Below are 24,592 nucleotides of genomic sequence, written 5' to 3' on the forward strand. Positions count from 1 at the left end.
TGGTCGGCGGTTCGAATCCCGGCGGCGGGGTGAGCTCCCGTCTTTCGGTCCCAGCTCCTGCCCACCTAGCAGTTTGAAAGCACCCCTAAGTGCAAGTAGATAAATAGGTACCGCTTTATAGCGGGAAGGTAAACGGCGTTTCCGTGTGCTGCACTGGCTCGCCAGAGCAGCTTCATCATGCTGGCCACGTGACCCGGAAGTGTCTCCGGACAGCACTGGTCCCCGGCCTTTTAAGTGAGATGGGCGCACAACTCTAGAGTCGGACACGACTGGCCCGTATGGGCAGGGGTACCTTTACCTTTAGGTGTGCTATAAGGCTCCCTTGGCTTCGATTTCTGGTTCCTTTCCAACTTTCTCTTTTTTCTTATATTTTTATTTCTTGGAGTCTCAGCTGCTCTTTTCTTAACATTCTTATTAGTGACTAAATATATGTAGGCTGGGATGCAGTTTTCATGCTGCTGTTTCGGGAATGTTGGTGTTTTCTTGTCTTTTATATGGTTGCTGATATTATTATTATTTATCATCATCATCATCATCATCATCATCTACCTTGTGAGACCAATGCCCTATAATCAAATAAATAAAACTTATAGCCTTGGTGTATATTACATTTTGATGTAAGTGACAGGATAGAAAATTAAATGCATCCATGGAAACCAAATGCATCCATGACTGAAATAGAAAATTATGTAGATATTTTTGAAGTTGATTTGATAACTTTAAATTTGATAGGTAATGGAGCTACCATTTCCACCATCCGTTCCTCATGTCTGGTGGGATGTGCAATTACACAAGATCATTCAGACTCTCTTGTTCAGGCAGCTGCCATTTCCTGCCTCCAGCAACTTCACATGTTTGCACCACGACATGTTAACCTCTCCAGTCTCGTTCCCAGCCTTTGTGTGAGTATAAGCTATGCCTCTCATTATGTTTCAGTACTATAACATTTATATAGTTGGATACTTGGGGATGGGTGGGTGAGAAATTTTGTCAAAATGATCAATTGTATTCTCCAGAAGTGGAGAACACACAGCCTTCTTCACGCCTTAACCCTTTCTCTGACTACCGTGACTTCTTAAATAGCCATTGTCCAACCAAATAATTAAGCTCTTAAAAAATAATATAGGTTTCATTGCAGATTTTCAAGAACATACATACAGAAACAGGTCATTCAGTTATAATCAGCTGTACTCACAAAATAGCAATAACTAATAACAATAAAGCTTTCAACCTAGCAATTACAGATCACATTGCCATTTCTCCCATGAGTATTAGGGGAGATGAGTGGAGGAGGTAGAAGAGGGGGAGGGAATCAAATTAAATAAAGTTATATGATTCTTATGAAAAGATATGTAGATGTACTTCTTTCTTTTATTTATTAATTGCATTCATATACTGCCTTTCAGCCAGGCAGCCAAGGCAGGTTACGGTTTAAAACATTCCTTCATTAGGAAGAATACATTACATTAGGAAAATTACATTAGGAAGAACATTTGAATGTGTCTCTAAAGCACATTTATGTTTGCTATAAACAGCAGTTTGCACTCGATAGTGGAAGCCGTTGATAAGACATCATGTGAACCTCAGCTGCTCTTTGTTGGTTTTCTTCATAGAGCAGTACTGTTCTTAGCTGATAGCATCATTCAGATCAGATGATGGTAAAATACTAACCCTATTCATGTGTTCAAAAGAATGCATGAAGGCATTATTGAGGGGGAGTGGGTATGCACACACTAGTGAAAACAGACAAGTGCCTACACTTGAACTCTGGTGAATCTCTGGTCATAAAGAGTGCATCTCTGAAAGGATCACTTTATGGGTGCAAGGGCACAGCTATGGCATCATAAAGAGACATTTTAGGGGATGGGCTGTGGCTTAGTGGTAGAGCGCATGCTTTGCAGGCAGAACATCCAGGGTACAGTCATCGGTGGGGTTGGGAGAGACCATTGCCTGAAACGCTGGAGAATCACAGCCAGTCACTGAGATAGATGGTCTATTGGTCTGACTCAGTACAGTACAAGGCAGCTTTCAATGACCCTATGTAACAGGGGCACCATCTGGGAGGCAGCAAGGGCCCCCCAAAAATTCAAGGAGGCATGACACGTCAGCACGTCGTGGAGCATACTCAATTGACCTTGGCATGCCCTGCGGCATGCACAAGTGATGTCAGCATGCCCCACAGCTCCGGCCCCCTCATTTCCGGGGGCAAGCCAGTGCGCTTGCTATGTAAAGTGGTGCCTCTGGCAGTGGAGGTAGAACTTAACCATCAGATGCATTGTTTCTTGAAGGCCTTGTCAGCATCTCTGTTGTCCACATTCTAGTTTCCAGGCAGATAGACAAATTTCTGCCCTTATAAAGACTTTCAGGCTTGTGCAACCACAAGCCAGAGTTTCTTGAACAAAGGTTGCTTCTATTATACTCCATAGCTTGCTGTGGCAATCACCTTTGTCACACACCTAGAAGCCATCCCATCCCACCCACTACCACGCCGCCAAATGACCCAAGTAATATGCACAAACAACACACATACCCCAGGCCCCCTTTTCGCAGCAGTCATATTGAAATGTGTATTTGGTTTCATGTGAACGTAAGAAGAGCCTGCTGGATCAAGCCCATCTAGTCCAACATCTGGTGTTCACAATGGTGAACCAGATGCTGTAGGAAACCCACAATATGCTAAACTGCTATTTTGATTGATTCATGCACTTTTTCAATTAATAAAAAGATTGGTTTACTGAGTAGCTAATTTTAATTAAGCAACAGTACCTATGGGTTCTTTCAAGTCATCCAGCTAGTTTGATTGCTGATTTATGACTCTGGTTGCAGGTTCACCTATGCAGCTCCCATCTTCTACTTCGTCGGGCTGCGGTAGCGTGTCTGAGGCAGCTTGCTCAGAGAGAAGCCGCAGAAGTATGTGAATATGCCATGAGTTTAGCCAAAAATGCTGGAGACAAAGAAAATAATGGGATGAGTAAGTTTTGCTTTGCATGTTTACTTTCCTAAAGACCAAATGAAAACAGCTAATGCTGTAAACTTTTAAAGTGCATTTCCCATACTATATTTTCACCTGCATGTTGTCTGACTTCGTAAAAATGATATACATTTGTTTCATTCTAAAGTATTCACTTTTGACAGTTTTTCTCCAATGGTAGACTATGAAAGTGCACACTTTCCACATACGTTGGCCAGATTGGATTTGCCAGCATTTTGAATTGACTTGATTCTGTGTAGCAGAGCTGGGAAAGATGTCTGCCTAAAAGCTTCAAGAACTGAGCTCAAGGCCTATTGTAAATTAGACTTGACAGGACAAGGCTAGAGGTCCCTTTGTTCTAAGTTTGCAGAAAGCTTCCCTTCCCCGCCCCCCTTATATTCTGGTGGCTAACCTTTGGCCTTCCAGATAATGATTTACTGCAGCTCCCATCATTAGAAATGCTTGCTGGGATTGATGAGTGCTGGAGCACAACTTCATCTGAAGGGTCACAAGTTAGCTACCTCTGTCTTATGTCCTAAGTATGTAGTGATACAGTTTTTGATTGGGTGACCTTTTTTCTACTGTCGGCCATCAATGCTTTTTTGAGTTAGACTAATTCATGCATATGTTAATTTATGTAAACCTTTTAAAAGGATTTGAATAAGTTGCCCAAATATGGAGTACTTTATTTTATATAAATGATGAAATATGCAACAACTTTGGATGGGCAGGTGTGTTTAAACAGAATTACATGACGCAATGATACATAGGTTACTTACTGGTACTTCCCTAGACTACTAACACCTTAGTTTCTGCATCGTTGGTGTTTTATCATATTAAGTACTGCATTTTAATGCTGCAGATGTCATTGTGTTAGTTATTCGGATCATATGGAGCCATAGACTTTTTAGAAAAATCTCAAGTTGCTATTTTGATGAAAAGAATTCCTGTTAACGTAAAATGCCTTTACCATCTGTTTTGCAGATATGAATTCTTTTGCTCCAGGACTAGGCTCCCGGAGGGATATTCATGGCCGACATCAGGGAATCAATATCACAGAGACTGGACTTGAGGGAGTCCTTTTTGGAATGCTAGATCGGGAGACTGATCGGAAGCTGTGCTCTGATATTCATGATACCTTGGGACATATGCTTTCATCTTTGGCAGTAGAAAAGCTCTCGCACTGGCTAATGTTATGTAAGGATGTCCTTGCCGCATCCAGTGGTAAGTATCTGAAAATGACCATGTTTTGACTCTTGTAATTCCTTTAGAAGCTTTTTATTTAGCAGACTTTTCCATCAAGTATGCCTATGGCATTAAAGGAAGTCATGGTCCAGCCTCTACTGAAGAAAACCTTGTTTAACATCTGGGAACAACAATTGTCCAATGTCTAATATTTATCTTTTGGGTTGTTGTTGTTGTTTAGTCGTTTAGTCGTGTCTGACACTTCATGACCCCATGGACCAGAGCACGCCAGGCACTCCTGTCTTCCACTGCCTCCCGCAGTTTGATCAAACTCATGTTAAGTACTCTTTTGGGCAGTGGCGTCACAACGGGGGGCGGAGGGCCCCGGGTGTCTTGTCTGGGGGGGGTGACAAGAAGGCACCCCACAGGGGCTCTCAGCGGCGCGAGCAGCCATTGCTCCGCTGCGGCCGCATGTGGAGGATGCTCCATTCGAGGCTGCAGTTGCGAGCAGAGGATCCCGGCGCCATCCATACAGCGCTGGAGCGGCGCCGCCGGGCCCGGCAAACCACTATGTACAGTACATGGGTGGTTTCACTATGTACAGTACATGTGCGGTTTCACTATGTACAGTACATGTGCGGTTTCACTATGTACCGCACATGCACTGTATGTAGTGACACTGCACATGCACCCTACATAGCAGGTGTCACGACGCCTTCGTTCGCCCCTGCTTTTGGGTACCCAGTCTTGTTAGATGCATAGGTCACGTAAGTAGTGAGGAGTGCCTTTTTCCAGCTATGACTGGTGCACCAACTGCTACACCCCCACCTAACAAAATTGAACCCTTCTATTCATGCTCAAGTGACCTCTGATAAGGCTACTGGAACATGCTGTAAGGACTAGATGCACAGTAATCTAACTGAGGCCTCATCCATCTGGAATTATGTATTATTGGAAGCTTTTTCCCCCAGGCTGTAAAGGTCAGCCTTTAAAGTTTTATTTAGGTGCTGATTTGTGTTTTCACTAATACATGAGGGCCTCATAATTTCAGTGGAGCCTGAGGCATATTAGAAAGTCACTGCTACAGTGTTTTATAGGTAGCTTAGGAGGTGCTTGGTGTGTTGATAAAACTGTCTTCAGAAGATTATTTATGAGCTACTAATATGCAAATGAAAGAACTCTTGAGTCACTGATCTGTTGATCCCAGTTTCTTCTAGGAACATTTCAAATAGAAATTGGAGCCAAGAACATTTCAAATAGAAATTGGAGCCTGGCTTGGAGCCAGGGTATGAACTGGGCTATTGACATCTCCTGAATTTTGTTAGCTTGTATTTATCAGTGCTGTGGAATCATTCTAGATTCTTGCCAAATATTTTCTTGTAAATATAGTGCCCTGCCAATATTTGTATCATAGGCCAAAAGAATTGTGGTGAGACTTTACATATGTTTTAAAAGGCCCTGATATTGTCTCGCTAGATTGACTTCAAAGCGCCATCTTCATCATTTTTGAGGTGTAAGCATGCATTTCTTACTATGTCTCTTTAGAGAAATACATTTTTCCTGTAAAATACCAAGATGTTTCTGGGCTTGATTGCGAAAAGAACTATAGTTCAACAAGTTTGCCACTGTCATTTCTTGCATTTGTTACCTAGTGTCAGTTTTCCCCAATGCAAGAATAAAAGGTTTGCTATTCTGATATCGGACTGAATTAAATTGATATGTCAGCTGATTTTCAGTGGGTCTACTCTAACTAAATTTAACTATTGTTCATAGGGTTTTAGTACTGTTGAACTGGTTTGGTATTTTTTCTGTAAAAAAGTCATACGGAAAGGTTTTGTTATGCTTTTTTAAAATAGCTTTTCAGTGAAAATGAAGACAATTTTATTATCTCAAGCTTCTAGGTGGATAATTTAATACTGATTCTGTTGTTTTATTGCTGGTTTCCTTTTAATGCTGCTTTACTTTGTGTTTATTAGTACATATAATTACATTTTATTCTTCTTGGGAGATGTCCTGCAAGTTGCTCTACTGAAAGCTGGGATAAAAATGTTTTAAATGAATAATAGATCCTTTCTTATTTTGCAGATATGACCACTACAGCTCCTTTGGGAGGTGAAAAAGATGAAGATTCAGAGAAAAAAGATGAAATGGATGATGATATGATGTTTACTACACTGGGTGAAGAAGACAAAACAAAGCCTTCTGTAGCTCCTCGCTGGGCTACTCGAGTATTTGCTGCTGATTGCCTGTGTCGAATTATTATGCTATGTGAAAATGCAAATAAAGCCCACTTTGATCTAGCTCTTGCCCGTTCTGCCAAACTCAGAAATCCTAAAAGTAAGAGAGACTGGTATCTTTTTTCCTCTCTGTGTGTGTGTTTCTTCTCTAGAATAACTACTTAATTATAGGTAACTATAGCCCCTTATCTGATTCTACTCTAATAAAATCCTATAGGGCATACAGTTGAAAATTCAAGGTCTCTTAATGAGCCTCATCTCTGATCAGGGATTCAGTGTGTGTTTGTTGCCCATTTTGAGGTTTCAGGTGGCTTTTTCCTGCAGATGTAGACAGGTTTGCACTCACACAGAGAGGCTAAGTATTAACAGTCCATTGATTCTGACATTTTTATGAGCAGAGGCATTTTTTTCTCCAGTGGTCATCCTTTTCTAAGATCGGCAATTAAGAGACAGTTGGAATGACCATTAGTCTGTGAAAAACTGTTGTGCCTTTTCATCTTGACATTGACTTGCTTCACCTTTTGCCTGTTGTTGCTGTTGAGGGGTCCTGGGGCAAGGAAAAGTCCATTCTGTCTTTGTGCTCACTCTGCTCCTGGTTGCCTTGTCAGCCAGGATGCTGCTGATATTTCCAGAGGAGGAGGAGAGTGGAAACAGCTGCTGCTAATTGACTTGCATTCCAGCCCACAGACTGAGATAGGAGGGCCAAGGAAGTGCAGACCTTTCTGAGGTTGCTGTGAAGGCATCACCACATTTTATTTTGTACTGTTGAATGTGCTCAGTAGGAGAATGTAAGTAATGTATCATAGGGTGGCAACAGGAATTATATATTCGCAGCCCAGAGTAAGAGACTGAGTTGCAATGCTTTTGTGTTTCAAAGTTACTTAATACCAGTTTGGTCCTAACTGGGTGAGAGATGGAGTGATTTGGGAGTGGTTGTATTGCTGCTTATACAATACTGTATTACCCTAGCTGGAGGTAGGTGAATGAGCTGGTTGTAAACTATACTTAACACAGGCGTATATTCTTGTAGACCAGATGTTCACTTTGTAATAAATAGTTAGGGATTAGCTGTGCATTATCTGTATGGTTGGTGGGAATGCATGAGGTTTGTTTGTATGTGCATGGTTGCTAAGAATGTATTTGAGATATGCTGCTGTGGGGGAGTGTAGGTGCAGCTTCTATCTCAGGCATTTGTGTGGTTGCTAATGCTGTTTTGTAGGGGTTTGTTGTATTTTTGTATACAATTTTAGTCTGTAATTTTTTATGTTTGAGAATTTTGTATTTGATCTTCATGTGCAATGTTTTATTTTGATATTTTGTTATGCTTTACGTGATGTTTTAAGCTAGGTTGTAAACCACTTTGAGATTATTCTTATTTAAATAAATGGAAATCATTTAAATAAATAGTGGTAGGAAAACAAAGGAGTAAAAGGGAAAACCAGTTTGTAACCTGAAAGCTAAGCTGCTGTTCTGGGCATAGGCTGTGGCTACTCTTGTAAATATCTGGGAGCTTCAGTTGGTACATCAGGATGACATGGCTCCCTCCATTGGCCTAATATGTTTGGACATCGTTATATTGGTGTATTATGTATGTGTCTTGTGCATATACCCTTCTGATCTCTGATCTCTTATTTCATTTCTTCCCCCCAATGTGTAATTGAAGATATCTAGGGTGAATTAACCATTCCCTGTTATATCTGAACCAGGAAACTATACTTACCAGATTTGGATGAAACTAGGGTCTGAAACCACAGTTTGAAGTTGGTTTCAGATCATGGTTTGGTCTAAGTCCAGTAAGCTTAGGTTCCTGGTTCAGAAATAATGGGAAATTATGACTAAATCACCCTAGAAGTGTTCAGTCACAGCATGACAAGAAGTGAGGCAGAGTGACACAAGGACAAAGTATGCAGACACAACCTTCATGCAGATTTTGGTTTAGTGAGCTGAGATATATATGATTGAATTGGATCTGAAATATTTTGTTCTGGCACGTTAGTATTTACCATGAAGTCTTATCAACAGGTGTTCATAATGATTGCTGACTTATATGTCCAGATTCAGAGGTGGTATGCCTCCGAATACCTTTTCCTGGGTGGCAAAAGCAAGGAGGTATAGCAGTGGGTTGAAAGCAAAGCAGTTGACTTCAGATTCTGCTTGTGGGCATTTCAGAAGCATCAGATAGGCTACTATTGATAATATGGAATGTAAAAGAATTCTTTAAAAATTATGTGATACTTAAAGTTAGGCACATTTTACAATTTAGATGAAAATAATGTTGGAAATTTTGATTATCGCTTTTAAAGCCTGCATATTGAAATAGGTCATTCCACTGACTCCTTGTACTGATGATTTCTTTTAGATTAAATAAAATGGTAATATAATTATCTGCAAAAATCCTATGCGAATTAAGTTTAACATTGAATAAATTGTGTGTGTGTGTGTGTGTGTGTGTGTGAGAGAGAGAGAGAGAGAGAGAGAGAGAGAGAGAGAGAGAGAGAGAAATGCAACAAAGGTGATGACTTTATAGATTGTTATATTTTTCATCTTTTCTCCTCCTGGCATTCTTTCAATAGATTTGTTTATGGTCTGAATTAAGCTTTTGTTTCTTGTGTGAATGAATTGCTCCTTTAATCTAAAATATCCAATGGGTGAACCTTAGAAGTGATCACATGCTCTGTTGTAAACAATAGGCACTGTGAATTTGCTAACTGCAGTTTGGATTTTCTGTAGATGCAACATTATTATCATTTCAAATCCTATTTTAAGGAGAATAGTTCAGAATTCTTGAGAGATATTGGCTCTTAAGGTGGTACTTTTGCTCATTTTTTCTATTTTGCTTTGCTTAGACTATATCATATGTCTATATTATAATGTACGGTAGTTCTTTGGGGGGAAAGATGTGTGTAAGTTTGAACCATGGATGACTTCTGAAACAGTCTGCTTTTTCTTGTGTCTATTTTCAGATGACCTTCTAGTTCTTCACCTCTCTGATCTTATTCGCATGGCATTTATGGCTGCAACTGACCACAGCAACCAGTTGCGAATGGCTGGTCTCCAAGCACTTGAAGACATTATCAAGAAATTTGCAGCAGTTCCTGAACCAGAGTTCCCAGGCCATGTGATTCTAGAGCAGTATCAGGCTAATGTAAGCTTATCTATGTGCTTATGCCATTGCAAAAAATCAGTTGTGAAACAAGATGTATCCCAGCTGAGAATCGTCTTGCTTTTGAGGGGCATGAAGAGATCCTGTTTGTCACAGGTGCTCTGTAGGCATGCATGAAGCTCTCATACAGGTCTAGGCTCATTATATGTGAAGACTGACAGCTCCCCCTTTTAATCTTCTTAACCTACCAATTCACATTTGGAAAGTCATAAAAGTTGAGTCAGTAGCCATGGCTAGGTCAGCTTGAATGGTGATGAGCAATTGACTCCCTTTCTCCATGATTTATAATATTACTACAATCAGCATTATCTGCCATAGCAGTTGCAAAACGAAACTTGTGACTTCTTTGGAGACGCATTTGCTTCTAAAATTAGATGTCTTTTTCCACTGAAAAAAATGATTAATAGTGTCTGTCGTATAATTATGACAGTTACGAAGGTTAATTAGCTGCAAAGGTTAATTAATGCAAAGTGTCTAAATTCCTGTTACAAGAGTGGGTGTAGGGCATGGTTTCATCAATTTTCCTTTCTCACACAGGTTGGAGCTGCTTTAAGGCCAGCTTTTTCACAGGACACCCCTTCTGATATTACAGCAAAAGCTTGCCAGGTACAAAGAAAATCATGGTTGTCAGATGGAGAGAGAAATGAATACTAGCCAAAACTGGGAGGGCGCATCATATTAAGAAAGCATCTTATCTCTTTGTGAATGAAGATAGGCCTGCGCTGGCTCTTAGGACTGGCATTTTTTAAAGGTTTTGCAGTTAATAGTTAGGTGTTGCAGTTCTTCAGAGTAGAGCCAGCTTGCAGCTAGTTGAGCAAGAAGGGGCACGGAGTGCAAGAGCAGAAGATGAGGAGGAGAGGAATGGAGCGTGGAGCAGGAACAGAAAAGCAGGCGAAAAGGGGGCAGTGGGAGAGGAGGAGAGGGTGCCTGGGCCAGTCTCAGATAGTGCAATGTCTTGCACAGGGTCTGTGGAGGTGATGTGAAAGACTTGTGCCTAAGAACCTGAAGAACCACCTGCCAATCAGAATAGATAATACTGGGATTTGATGTGCAGTGATCTGACGTGGTATAAGTCATCTTCCTTTGATCTGTAGCCAGATAAGGGTTATAAACCCTCTGCATCGTTGCCCTTTCTTTGCCCTATGTGCATTTTCTGGTAAGATCTGCTCAGGGATGCCCACCAGGGACGGGATTGTATGGAGGAGGCATACAGTTCCTTGATTTATTAGGAGAATGAGGAATCCAGTTATATAGCAAATTCATGGTCTGACTTCAAAGTTATTTTATTGTGTTCAGTCATATAAAGGGCAGAAGATCCTTAAACACCACTGGATTTCCCTTTAGCTAGCAGGTAAACTGTGCTTAAGATGCACCATCTGATCAAGGAAGGAAGAGATGCTTTGGAAGTAGGCTGCTCCCATGATGTACTAGTTTGTGTCTTGCTTTCATCGAATACAATCACAAGTGTTTATGCTCCCTTGTTATTTGTCTTCAGGCTTGTCTTTCTGCTTGTCTTCTTCCTTTTCACTTCTGTTTTATATTTTGTCTGATCTTTCTGGTTTGTCTTATTTCATGTTTTTTTTTAATCTACAGTATCATGTTCCTTCTTGGTCCACCCATCATTTTTGGTTGCACTGTTTCTCTACTGTTCACCATTTTGTTTCTTCACACTTTCAAAAAGCATTTTAAAAACTACCAAAAAAGTTCATTTCCCCCCCAGTTTATTGTTCACTTTGTGCCTATGTTTTTGGCCATTTACCCCCCCCCCCCGCCTTTATTACATGTGGTAAACTTGGTCTCTTGTTCCTCATAGTACCTAGCCAGTAGTGAATTGCAGATGGTATTGTGTAATGCAGTCACATTAATGTTTGTAATTAAAAAGAACCATGAAAGTGTTGCTTAAAACAATTTGTAAGAAAATATTCCTGTGTTGAAAGTTCTTAATTTTTTTCTTAAAACCTCTCTGATCAATGCAGATTTGTCTAACTCAATTGTATTGGAATTTCCCATGTTATCATTTGAACATTTTGGTGAGGTGGGCTAGGTTGAGAAATGGAAATTAGCTCTAACTCACACTCTGGTCTTCATATTTGGGTGGAGTTTTGAGCCTAGACCAAGACTAACTGGTTCTCTGTGTGGAGGAATGCTTTCTTAAAAGGCAAGCTGGCTGTTTATATTGATTTTTAGGTGTGTAGCACCTGGATTGGAAGTGGCGTAGTAAGCGACCTTAATGATCTTCGCCGTGTTCACAACCTCCTTGTCTCTTCACTGGACAAAGTGCAAACAGGGAAGGGGTCTTCCAGCCAGCTTTACAGGGAGAGTGCTACTACTATGGAAAAACTGGCAGTACTCAAAGCTTGGGCTGAGGTAAATGTTTAAGAATAATAATATAAAAGCAGTTGCCTATTCTTGCTTTTCTGTGGAGTGGAATGCAATAGATGAAAAAATCAGTTGATCTGATATATTGTTTATTACATTGTATGGAAGACATACAACTACATGTGATAACTTAACGGAGATATACTATAGGTGGGGTTGCTGCTCTTTGTAAACATTCCAATAATATTCTTCAGACAATGTATATTGAGGTTATTTTTAAAGGTTTCTAGCTGCTACTTGAAATGTCTATATAAAAGTTAACATATGAAGACATAAAGTGATCCATTTATTACATATAATTTCATTGCATATAAAAATAAAATAATATGTGAGCTAGCATGATCCAGTATGTGAAGTGTTGAATTCAGAACTGGAAACATTCTAGCTCAGGTGTAGACTTGTTGTATGATCTTAGATAAATCCCTTATCTCAGCCTTCCTTGCCTCTAAGCAAAACAGTGTCAACAAAACAGTGAACTACTTGCCAGGATGAATGGAAAACGGTTTATGAAATCAGTTTTTCTGGTAAAAAATGCTGAAACAATACTTTAACTATATGAAGTATTTCTACTGGTTTTTATATTTGCATAAGACACCTTATTAACATGTTATTTTGTGGTATTCCCTAGAGTTGCTGACATCATCAGCCAAGTTCTCTTTTTATTGTTTATAACAGGATATATTCAGTTGGAGGAATTCAATATTGCACTAAGGCAAATGTTCCACTAGCACAATCATTTCAGCTTGCCAGTTCTAGGGGTTCTTCCAACATAAACATCCCAAGCCATGGGAAGCATACAGTGGGGAGGAGTGGGGCGAAAGCCCTATTGTGCAAGCAGAAGTCCTTGCACAGGGCTTCCAGTCAGGACTCATTAGGTGAACTCAGTCCAGGGGCTTTGAAACATGCAAAAGTTCTCTTGATCATGACTTTTCAACACCTTGAGGATATATACTTCTTTTAAAAAAGGTTTGTTAAACCTTATGGGTTTGAGAATGGGGTTGAAAGTGTGCTGCAGAATTAATCTTTCTGACATACAATTTGGGTGACCATATTAAGAGGTGTGGGTTTTATTAGTGCAAAGAGCCTAGAATTTAAGGGAACATATATTTTAAGGATGGGTTACATTAATGACACTTAATGGCACACAGAGAAGCTTTATTTGTGTTGTCTGTATATGCTTGTAATACTTTGCATGGATCTTTATCTAAAGGTGTATGTTGTAGCTATGAAAATTAAAAAAGAAGCAGAAACTAAACCGAAGAAAGCAGTGAAGAATGATGACGATGACGACGATTATAGCACAGTAGATGAACTGCCACCGGACAGTTTAATAACACTTGTGCAACCAGAGCTGCCCACTCTCAGCCGCCTCTGGTTAGCTGCACTTAAAGATTATGCTCTTTTGACTTTACCAGCAGAATTTGCAAGTCAACTTCCTCCAGACGGTAAGCTGTTAATTTAGTTTAGAGTACAGTTATTATAATAGTTTTGACATGTGGGTAGAAACTTTAAAAGACCAAGTTTAGGAAGGCTGAACAATGTCCATACCCTTGTTTTGCTATCATTTATAGGAAAAGACACAACAGCACATTCCCAATGCACAAAGCATGAGCCTAATTTCCTTAGCTCTGGAGCACTTGAGCCAGAGTTGGAAGGTTTCGCTGACCATGGTTAGGAAGCTGTCTCGAGTTTGTTTTTTCACGTTTGCAGAATCAAATAGTAACATCGAATGTCTGAATGAAATCAAACAGATTGTTCATATCGTCCTACATAACCTCAAACATAGTGTTCTTCAGTAAATTTGGTTCCTGCAATAATCTCTGAAATGGAGTGATAAATGAACAATTCGTGGATTCGTAATATATGAACTAGCCCAGGATGCCATGTTTCTGGCAGTGGGACGGTCAGAATGATAGACTTCACTGATAGTGAGCCACCATGTGAAGAATTCTATAAGCATGTGAGTTTGGGCCTAGTTTGCAGAGGCATGTTAGCAGAAATTCTAAGATGTAGTTGATATTAGCAAAATATTTAAAATGATAATGCACTTTTTTACTCAGTTCCTTTCTGCCTCCATCGTCATGCTGAAATCTAGTGTAATATTTTGCCTGACAGGTGGAGCATTTTACACTCCAGAGACAATTGATACAGCTAGACTGCATTACCGGAATTCATGGACCCCAATTCTACATGCAATTGCACTGTGGTTGAATAGTACAGGATTTAATGGTTCTGAATCAACAGAAGATGTGTCGGCAGCAATACCGAATCCACAGAAACGTGCCACATCCATTATGTTAAACCCAGCACCAGGAACACCACCATCCACCAAACCTTTGCAAGAGATAAACAAAGATCGAATGCATTTGATTTTGGGTAATATCTTGTGTTGTTGTTTCAGAATTCTGTAGTGGTGCTTTATATCATCAGGTAGCAATATTTCCTATTTTAATGGACTCTAGCTTTGTGACAGCACCAGAAACAGAAGCATTCTAGCTTTCAGAACTCGGGATGCCTAAGTGTTTGTGTTTCAGCCTGAGACTCTTGACTTGCTGATGGCTGCAATAGTATTGTGCACAGTCATCTCATGTAAAAACAATTAAAACTAGTGTTTTATGTATGCACAGCAATATGCAATAATAGTTTTTTAAATACAGTAAACCCTTTACTAGTCACTGTTGTTCTGCTTTGTCTAAAATCTAAAATAATTTGCTTTTCAGGTGTTAGTATACAGTTTCTCTGCTCTCCACGACCAGAAGAGCCTGTTGAACATGTTACATCCTGTTTACAAGCTCTGCACACTTTATTGGATTCCCCTTGTGCTAGAACCCACATTGCTGAGGATCAGGTATTATCACTGAAGTCTATAACTGCAAACTAGGATAGCCATCTGATTATGCAGAAAGTAAAGCAGATTGCTGGAACAATAAATTAAATGAAGGTTTCATGTATTGGTCATGGAATGGAAAAGTTTGTGAAATTGACAAATTGATTAACATTGACTAATATGTTTTGTCCTGATTTTTCTCAATTTAAATATTAATTATGAGGAAAAAACAGAACCAAATTTGTACTTTCAACCTTTTATTCAATAAATGCCAGCTCGGACACACTGAAACAGGTGCAGCGGTGTGAACCTAATGAACATTTGGGCAAAAACTAATCAAGTTAGCTGAGAGAGTTAAGCATATCGGAATTAAAAATGCTTAACTTTGGCTGAATGATAATAATAATAAATAATAAAATTTTATTTATATCCCGCCCTCCCCAGCCGAAGCTGGGCTCAGAGCAGCTAACAACAGTAAAATGATAAAACATTCTAAAATCATTTCATTAATTCAAAACAGATTAATGGCAACCATTAGGCTAGAGTTTTGTGAGGATTGCCAAAGGAGGGAGTCAGGCTGTGCCCCAGCCAAAGGCCTGGAGGAACAGCTCTGTCTTGCAGGCCCTGCAGAAAGATGTCAATTCCTGCAGGGCCCTAGTCTCTTGTGACAGAGCATTCCACCAGATCGGAGCCAAAGCTGAAAAAGCCCTGGCTCTGGTTGAGGCCAGGTTGATGCATATGGCATGCATCTGGTTTATGCATTTGGTAAGTGCTTTATTTAAAGTGGTGAATGCACAGAATACAGTGGTACCTCGGGTTACATAGGCTTCAGGTTACATACACTTCAGGTTACAGACTCTTCAAACCCAGAAATATTACCTTGGGTTAAGAACTTTGCTTCAGGATGAGAACAGAAATTGTGCTCCAGCCTTGTGGCGGCAGCAGGAGGCCCCATTAGCTAAAGTGGTGCTTCAGGTTAAGAACAGTTTCAGGTTAAGAACTGACTTCTGGAACAAATTAAGTAGGTAACCAGAGGTACCACTGTAAGTCTTTCAGATGTAGATTAAATGAGACATAAGGGATTACAGCAAAGTAGGATAGCTTTATTATTAAAGCTTATGATCATATGCAACTTTGAAAAAAACTTTTTTTCTTGCTAGCTCCTTGGTGTTGAACTTTTGAGTGTGCTGCATCGACTCCTCTTGACCTGCAATCCTCCTTCAGTCCAACTGCTAGTTACTGGTGTTGTGCAGCAGATTGTAAGAGCTGCTCAAGATCATCTACAAGAAAAAAGAAACACTATGAGTGAGATATGTTACCTTAATTTTGGGTTTCAGAAATAATGAAGTATATTAGAACAAAGTTTTGTTTGTAAAGATGGGATATTTCAAACTGTATCTTTCTTCATCCTATTTATATTCATTTTGCACACTTAACAAACCTAAACTAAGTTGAATCATTTAGTATACTTTGGTGCATTTCAATAACACAAGAGAATCAAAATATTTCTATATTTCCTTACATTTGTAAAAGGAAACAGCTTTAACACTATTTCACTTGTTAATAATAATAATAATAATAATAATAATAATAATAATAATAATAATAATTTATTTATACCCCGCCCATCTGGCTGAGCTTCCCCAGCCACTCTGGGCGGCTTCCAAAAGAATATTAAAATACTGTGATACATCAAACATTAAAAGCTTCCCTAAACAGGGCTGCCTTCAGATGTCTTCTAAAAGTCTGGTGGTAGTTGTTCTCTTTGACATCTGGTGGGAGGGCGTTCCACAGGGAGGGCGCCACTACCGAGAAGGCCCTCTGCCTTGTTCCCTGTAACTTGGCTTCTCGCAGTGAGGGAACGATGGGGGTGGAGACACTCCTTCAGGTATACTGGACCGAGGCCATTTAGGGCTTTAAAGGTCAGCACCAACACTTTGAATTGTGCTCGGAAACGTACTGGAAGCCAATGTAGGTCTTTCAAGACCGGTGTTATATGGTCTCGGCGGCTGCTCCCAGTCACCAGTCTGGCTGCTGCATTCTGGATTAGTTGTAGTTTCCGGGTCACCTTCAAAGGTAGCCCCATGTAGATTGCATTGCAGTAGTCCAAGCGTGAGATAACCAGAGCATGCACCACTCTGGCGAGGCAGTCCGCAGGCAGATAGGGTCTCAGCCTGCGTACCAGATGGAGCTGGTACACAGCTGCCCTGGACATGGATTTAACCTGTGCCTCCATGGACAGCTGTGAGTCCAAAATGACTCCCAGGCTGCGCACCTGGTCCTTCAGGGGCACAGTTACCCCATTCAGGACCAGGGAATCCTCCACACCTGCCCACCTCCTGTCCCCCAGAAACAGTATTTCTGTCTTGTCAGGATTCAATCTCAATCTGTTAGCCGCCATCCATCCTCCAACCGCCTCCAGACACTCACACAGGACCGTCACCGCCTTCACTGGTTTTGATTTGAAAGAGAGGTAGAGCTGGGTATCATCCGCATACTGATGAACACCCATCCCAAAACCCCTGATGATCTCTCCCAGCGGCTGCATGTAGATGTTGAAAAGCATAGGGGAGAGGACAGAACCCTGAGGCACCCCACAAGTGAGAGCCCAGGGGTCTGAACACTCATCCCCCACCACCACTTTCTGAACATGAGGAAGGAGCAGAACCACTGTATGACAGTGCTCCCAGCCCCTCAAGACGGTCCAGAAGGATGTTATGGTCGATGGTATCAAACGCCGCTGAGAGATCCAGCAGAACTAGGAAACAGCTCTCACCTGTCCGGGCTGCATGCAATCGGAGAGGGCGCTGATAGCATAAGCACTTGTGTCACCTTTGATTCTGTATGTACCACAGTTTCTAACAGTAAACAGAGGCTGTCTAGTTACTAAATATTAATGTATACATTTTAAACAGTTTTATTGTTGTAATACTATGTTAATACTTATACTATATTTATACTTTCAGTATTTGTTATGCATTATTTTGAATCCCTTTCTACATTGTCATCTGTGTATTCTGTATGATAGTCACATTTTTAATACATACTGCCTTTTATGTTCTTATTTTGTAGATGAAGAAGATGTAAAAGAAAAAGACACTAGTACCATGTTGGGCGAAGGAGGAGAAAGTGGGGGTCTTGTGCCAGGAAAATCTCTTGTATTTGCTGCCATGGAGCTCCTAATGTTTATCCTAGTACGACACATGCCACATCTGAGCACAAAAATGTCAGATTCTCCGAGTCATATCTCCAGCAGAACCCAACAGCTTCCAGAAGAAAGTGCTCGTCTTGTAGCTGCCACAATTGGAATTCTGTCTGACCTGCCCACTCTCTGTTCCCCAGCTGGTAATGCAGTAGATCTTTCTTAAAGATCTTTCTTTAAGAGGTTTTGCAGAAAGTGTATCTTGGATAGTGAAATGAAAGCATGACAGGTTGAAACCTGTTTTTAAAATGTGGAAAGTGTTCGGAGAAATGTTTGTGATGGTGGCACAGACAAGCAAAACAGGCTCTAATGCAATCTTTCCCAACCAGCATTGTGTTGGCTGAGGCTGATGTGATTTGTAGTCCAAAGCATCTATTATCTATTAAATTTGTATACCACCCGTCATCCAAAGATCTCAGGGCGATTCACAGCATAATCCCCCGCCCCTCAGTGGTTCCTTGAAGGGACAGAATTTCCATTCCTTTAGCACTTGTTTTCCCCGAACTGCACGTCAGTTTATGGAGTACCTTTAAACCTCAGAGATTTGCTTCAGTAGAGCATTCTTGAAATCTGTATGCATTCATTTCAATAAACGGAACCCAGAACTTATTTGGTAAATGAAAAAATGATAGGCAGCTTTGAGTCAGATTTTTAACATTATAGCCATGCACAATCAGGAACGGCTGCTATTAGGACGTAAAGGTAAAGGTACCCCTGACAGTTAAGTCCAATCGCGAACGACTCTGGGGTTGCGGCGCTCATCTTGCTTTACTGGCTGAGGGAGCCAGCATTTGTCCGCAGACAGTTTCCGGTTCATGTGGCCAGCAGGACTGAGCTGCTTCTGGCGAAGCAGAGCAGCACACAAAAACACCGTTTACCTTCCCGCCAGAGCGGTACCGATTTATCTACTCGCACTTGATGTGCTTTCGACCTGCTAGGTGGGCAGGAGCTGGGACCGAACAACGTGAGCTCACCCCATCGCGGGGATTTGAACCTCCAACCTTCTGATCGGCAAGCCCTAGGCTCTGTGGTTTAGACCACAGCACCACCCACGTCCCCTGTTAGGACGTATTTACTTCCAAAATGACACGTATATGATACTTTAGTTTCACTAGGAAAGTGAAAGAGTAATAGAGTGCATAAGAAAAGTCCCACAGGAAGCCTGCAAGCAGGTGCTGAATGCAGTAGCAGTCTCTCCACTTGCGATTCCCATCAACTGGTATTCAGAAGCATGTTTCCTCCAACAATAGAGGTAGAACATAGTAATCATGTTTACTTCTATAGTTTGATATGAGCCTCTTTCCCTTTTATTCCACAATGGTAGTCAAGGCGCCAGGACAGATTTGAAGCATTATGTGCAATGTTGTATTTTAACACGTGGTGTGAGATGGACACACAAACAAAATCCAGTGGTTCTGGAGTGCATGGATAGCTGTATGCCTACAGTGGCTTTTCTGTTATATGACTCCCGATATGCTTCGTGTGTAACAGTGGGTACTGCCCAGCAGATAATACTTGCTCATGTGAAACACTACATAGAATATAGAACTATGGATCATGCCTATGGTGTAGCATTTTGTTCTTACACTCATGTGCAAGAAAATATGTTTTTTATCTTTCAGGATGCATGACAATTTTGCCCACAGTCCTGTTTCTAATAACTCAAGTGTTAAAAGATACTGCAGTGAAAACAACAGGAAACCATGTCCCCCCGCCAGTCTCCGCAGCACTTCAAGGATTGAAAAGTATTGTAACTCTTCCAATGACAATGAATGAAGAAATACACAAACAGTGGACAAATCTTATCCGCAGTACCTTGGCCTCAATTTTGGAATACCCTCAGCCAGGTAATTTGCATACAAACACAGCTACTAAAAAAATAAGCAAAAGGGACTGTTCTCATAGGAACCAAAACTGGTGTACTTATTTCAATAATCATATTGCTATTCTGTTAGATCTATAAAATTAAAAGAGAAAAGAATTAAGGATGCATATGGGGGTGTCCAAATCTTCTTTGGTGTATTAGTGCTTCTTTGTAGAGTCCAGCATTCTCCTTTAATGCCATAAAAACCCCATGTTTGTTGAGTTTGAACTTCTTCATATATGGCAAGAGTATTAGGATACATGAGCAATTCAGTTCATTTATTAACAAAAGGGGACTAATTTGACAAAATAAAAGTGTGTTGCATATTTTTAATAAAAAAGCAGAACAAAAAGGTATACTGGATTATTAAATATATCAATATTTTTAACAATTACATTATTGTGAGTCATTCTGTATGTTGCCTATATCTGTGGAATGTAGTTTTTAAAATCTCATGGGGATCAGAAAATCTTAAACTTACTTTCCAGAAACATATCAAGTGCAATCCTCTTCCATGTTATATCATAGGGTGGTGGTGGTTTTTACCACAAAAAACCTGGGCTGAAAGGGTTGTGCAATAAAACATTATTATTATTTAAATCAGAAATATTATATTTATTTTCCAGTATTTTCTTACTTTGTAACTGAGCAGTTTCATTTTGCCTGTTTCAAAACCGTTTTAGTATAAGCTCTCATCCTGTTTTCACTGGATTTTTTTCAGAGGCCTCAAGGCCTATTCTGGATGAAGTCAGCATGCTTACAGCTATTGCACTCTTCCTTTGGTCTGCAAGCACAGAAATAATTGGAGTGCAGTCATTACAGAATGGCTGCATGAATAGATTCAAAATGGCACTGAACTCATCTGATCCCTGGGTGAGTATTCCATTTTCACCCCAATGACCCAGCATTTATTAAAAGTTTACTATCCCTAAAGCTACCATTTGTGCGGTTAAAAAAACCCTGCATGTACTCTTAATTCTCCCGTGCATGTAAGATGTTCGCAAGTGGGACTTCATTTACACAACTTAACCTACATATAGCCATATATCAACATAAAAAACATTTCTATTTTGATTTCTGGTTAACGATTGGTTAATGTGGTGTAACATTTTAACAAACCAAAGCTACCATCTAACTCAAAAAGACAGGGATTCACTTTATACTAGCAGTGCTTTCTTACAGCTTTTTAATAGTAAATAAGTGATATAGGACCTCAAATAGGTAATAAATGTGGGCTATTTACAATATAAAAGGTAAAGGGACCCATGACCATTAGGTCCAGTTGTGACCGACTCTGGGATTGCGGCGCTCATCTCGCTTTATTGGCCAAGGGAGCTGGCATACAGCTTCCGGATCATGTGGCCAGCATGACTAAGCCGCTTCTGGCGAACCAGAGCAGCGCACGGAAACGGTGTTTACCTTCCCGCCGGAGCGGTACCTATTTATCTACTTGCACTTTGACGTGCTTTCGAACTGCTAGGTTGGCAGGAGCAGGGACCGAGCAACGGGAGCTCACCCCATCGCGGGGATTTGAACTGCCAACCTTCTGATCGGCAAGCCCTAGGCTCTGTGGTTTAACCCACAGCGCCACCCGCGTCCCATATTACAAAAATACTTAACAAACAAATAGTAACAGACAAAAACAGTACCGCCTCCCCACACATTTTAAAAGGCCATAGATTGTTTAATTAGTCAAAAACCTGGAAAAAGAAGAATGTTTGTTTTTTGCCTGGTGCCTAAATATATACAACGAAGGTGCCAGGGAAGCCTTCCTGAACATAAACCTGCCAATAGTGATCTAGGAACATTAGCAGTTGATGATACCATTTATAATAAACACAGAGAAAAATTTAGTCGGAATAGGAAATAATTCAGAACTTTAAAAAGACATTTTAGCTAATCTACTATTCGTCTACTATATACCTCTGTTAATTAAAAAAACTTGCCGTGTTACTAGCTGATTCCTCAGCAGTAAATGAAGTTATACCATGTATTGAACTGTGATTTTCAAATATGGAACAAAATCAATTATCCCAAATTATTCGCACTCTGTGTAGTTCCAGAGTTTGTACCATGACAGATACTGTTTATTAAACAGATGAAATGACCTAGGACATAATTACCAAGTAACAGTGTTTCTTGACCATTTGAATTGCCTTGTTTTCACTTTTCTTTCATGAACCGTTATTAACATTGTGATGGTTTCACTACCAACCCTAAACTAACACAGCAATCTTTTTTTATTGTGATTAGGTTCAAGCCAAATGCTACCAGCTTCTGCTTTCTGTATTCCAACACACCAATCGAGCCCTCTCAACCCCCTATATCCATTCGCTGGCACCAATATTAGTTGAGAAACTGAAAAGTGTAGAGATCAACCGCCCAAACAACAAAATGGAACTTTTAGCAGTCCAGGAAGGAATCAAAGTTCTTGAAACACTGGTAGCTCTTGGAGAAGAACAGAATAGTAAGTAGCTTGAATAATAATTCTCAGATTGTACAGTACCTGTAATAGTTCTTTTTCTAAAGCTAATTGTCACAGTGGGAGGAATGGTTTCATAGACGGTGGCTGGGGAGAGAAGGATTAAACCTACACCTGGTATTTAATTTTAAATACCATACAGCATGATTGCTAATCATGTCATTAATGCTTTGAGGATAGGCTGTAGTTTCCTAGTTCAATGTCACTGCTAACAGACCTAGTGCGCTGCTCTGGTTCGCCAGAAGCGGCTTAGTCATACTGACCACATGACCCGGAAGCTGCACGCCAGCTCCCTCGGCCAATAAAGTGAGATGAGCGCCGCAACCCCAGAGTCGTCTGTGACTGGACCTAATGGTCAGGGGTCCCTTTACCTTTACCTACCCTAGAATGTGGCATTACCCCAAAGTAGTTTTTGGAAATTATGAATTTATAGATTATGGACTGTATCCAGTTGTGTCCCTTCAATCACAAATTATTTGACCCAGTAAAGGCTTCCATGAGTGGAAGAGTGAGTCAGCAAAAAATAGCTGCTCCCCTTTCCCACTGTGTGTCTCCACCTCTGCCAAGAAATACCGGCTCCAGAAGATTTGACTAACTCTTAGAAACAGTGTAGGAGGAAGCACAGGCAGCTGCAGGAGAAATGGGGAAGGGGCGTAAAATTCACTTTCCTCCCTTTTCTGGTCCCGGGAGATACATTTCAATATATAACAGTCACCCTAGTCTGAATCTGTAATAGGCATGGAACTCTCACACTCTAAAAAGCTAACCTATTTGTTTCAATTGGTGAAGCAGATGTTGCATTATTGATTTTTAAAAACCAAGATGGCTCTTTCAGTGAAAAGGAGCAAAAGCGGTCTGCACATGCAGATGGTTCACTTGTGCTTCAGAGTGCACGCAGCAAACAAATCTGTAATAGTGTGAGTTACATGCTTTGTGATATGCTATGATAATTCAACAGAATCAAAAAGAAGATATAATAAATGCCACCTGTTCTTCTGCAGGTTATATATTGCTAAATGTAGTTTTATCCTATATCTGCCCCCATGGTAACACAGTACCTTAGGGAAACATTTGGCTGTTCTGGAACTGAGCACAGTGTGGAGTTGCGAGGCGGTCCTAAAAATAGTTCTTTGGCTTTCCTTTTTGGATTTGTATTAGTCAGAAATGGATTGAGATTTTGGAGTTTTTATTCTTTAACAGAAATAAGTGAACATGATGCTCTGAGTTCAAGTCCATAATTTTAAATCTGTTCTTTTTCCCCCCTTCTCCTTAGGAGTCCCACTGCTTGCGCTTCTTGTTCCCACCCTTATTTCTTATTTACTGAATGAGAATGCTTTCTCTTCTGCATCTGTGGTCTCAAAAGAACTTCATGAGTTTGCCCTCCAAGACCTAACACGCATTGGACCCCTTTATCCTCATGCATTCAAGACAGTCATGGGAGCAGCCCCTGAATTGAAAATACGGCTGGAAACTGCAGTGCGAGCAAGCCAGGCGAGCAAAGCAAAGGCAGCTGCCAGGCAACCACCACCCACAGTACATTCCACTCCAACAATTAAACTTAAAACTAGCTTTTTCTGATTTATTCTTATTGGAACCAATCATAAAATTGATCGCCATGCAATATATCATTCCTTTTGTGTTGCTGAATAGCACTCTGTATTTTTGCATTGTTTGTCTGTGGCTATCCACTAGGGGTTTAGGTTCCTAGGTGTGTGTTATAACTTGAAATCTGTGCATTTTAAGGGACGTAATATTATCTATATGTACATAGATTTTTATGAAATGGAATAAGTTTGATCATGCATCTGAGTCTGTGTTAAACTATCTCCTGTAACAAAGTGTTTCGTGTGTTACTTGGTGGCCTATATTTTTAGACTTTTAGAAATATCAGGTTCAGTGTGTGGTTATAAAAGCTGGGTATATATTTATTTTCCCTGGGCAAATTCACTGATGTGAGGGGGGGGGGGAGGGCAGGCCTGCCCCTAGGGCCAGGTGTGGCAGTCGCTTTGAATGCTCCACTGCTAGCAGAAAAGCAGCACTGGTTTCCAGCAGCACAGGTAAGGGAGGCTTGTGGGGTGGCAGTGGGGCATCAGCAGAGTCAAGCAGCAAAACAGGAAGTGCCTTCCCTGAGGGAGAGAGTAGGAAATTCGTGTACATTAGTATTTATCTAGTAATGTCAGATGCGGTAACACATTTTTGTACTAAACATGCACATACACAACATGTCAAGCCTGTTATGTCATGTAAAAAAAAAAAAAGAACCACTGGTTATAACCAGATTC

At 40.5% G+C, this 24,592-nt stretch overlaps 1 protein-coding gene across 1 annotated transcript in view; it reads left to right on the forward strand.

The window, feature by feature from the left end:
- HEATR5B (HEAT repeat containing 5B) overlaps positions 1-24,148 on the forward strand; it is a 47,118-nt gene extending 22,970 nt beyond the window's left edge. Inside the window, exons 21-36 of the mRNA XM_081905337.1 lie at positions 733-902; positions 2,827-2,971; positions 3,956-4,195; positions 6,242-6,493; positions 9,357-9,538; positions 10,094-10,162; positions 11,744-11,923; positions 13,146-13,380; positions 14,051-14,311; positions 14,656-14,783; positions 15,923-16,067; positions 17,835-18,107; positions 19,587-19,811; positions 20,550-20,701; positions 22,082-22,295; positions 23,584-24,148. Of these exons, the coding sequence (XP_081761463.1) occupies positions 733-902; positions 2,827-2,971; positions 3,956-4,195; positions 6,242-6,493; positions 9,357-9,538; positions 10,094-10,162; positions 11,744-11,923; positions 13,146-13,380; positions 14,051-14,311; positions 14,656-14,783; positions 15,923-16,067; positions 17,835-18,107; positions 19,587-19,811; positions 20,550-20,701; positions 22,082-22,295; positions 23,584-23,888 (3,176 nt within the window). The 3' untranslated portion in view covers positions 23,889-24,148. The remainder of the gene's footprint in view (positions 1-732; positions 903-2,826; positions 2,972-3,955; positions 4,196-6,241; positions 6,494-9,356; positions 9,539-10,093; positions 10,163-11,743; positions 11,924-13,145; positions 13,381-14,050; positions 14,312-14,655; positions 14,784-15,922; positions 16,068-17,834; positions 18,108-19,586; positions 19,812-20,549; positions 20,702-22,081; positions 22,296-23,583) is intronic.
- Positions 24,149-24,592: the final 444 nt, after the last annotated feature.

This window comes from Podarcis melisellensis (genome assembly GCF_964234715.1).
Source record: "Podarcis melisellensis genome assembly, chromosome: 3".
In the NCBI taxonomy this organism is placed as follows: Eukaryota; Metazoa; Chordata; class Lepidosauria; order Squamata; family Lacertidae; genus Podarcis; species Podarcis melisellensis.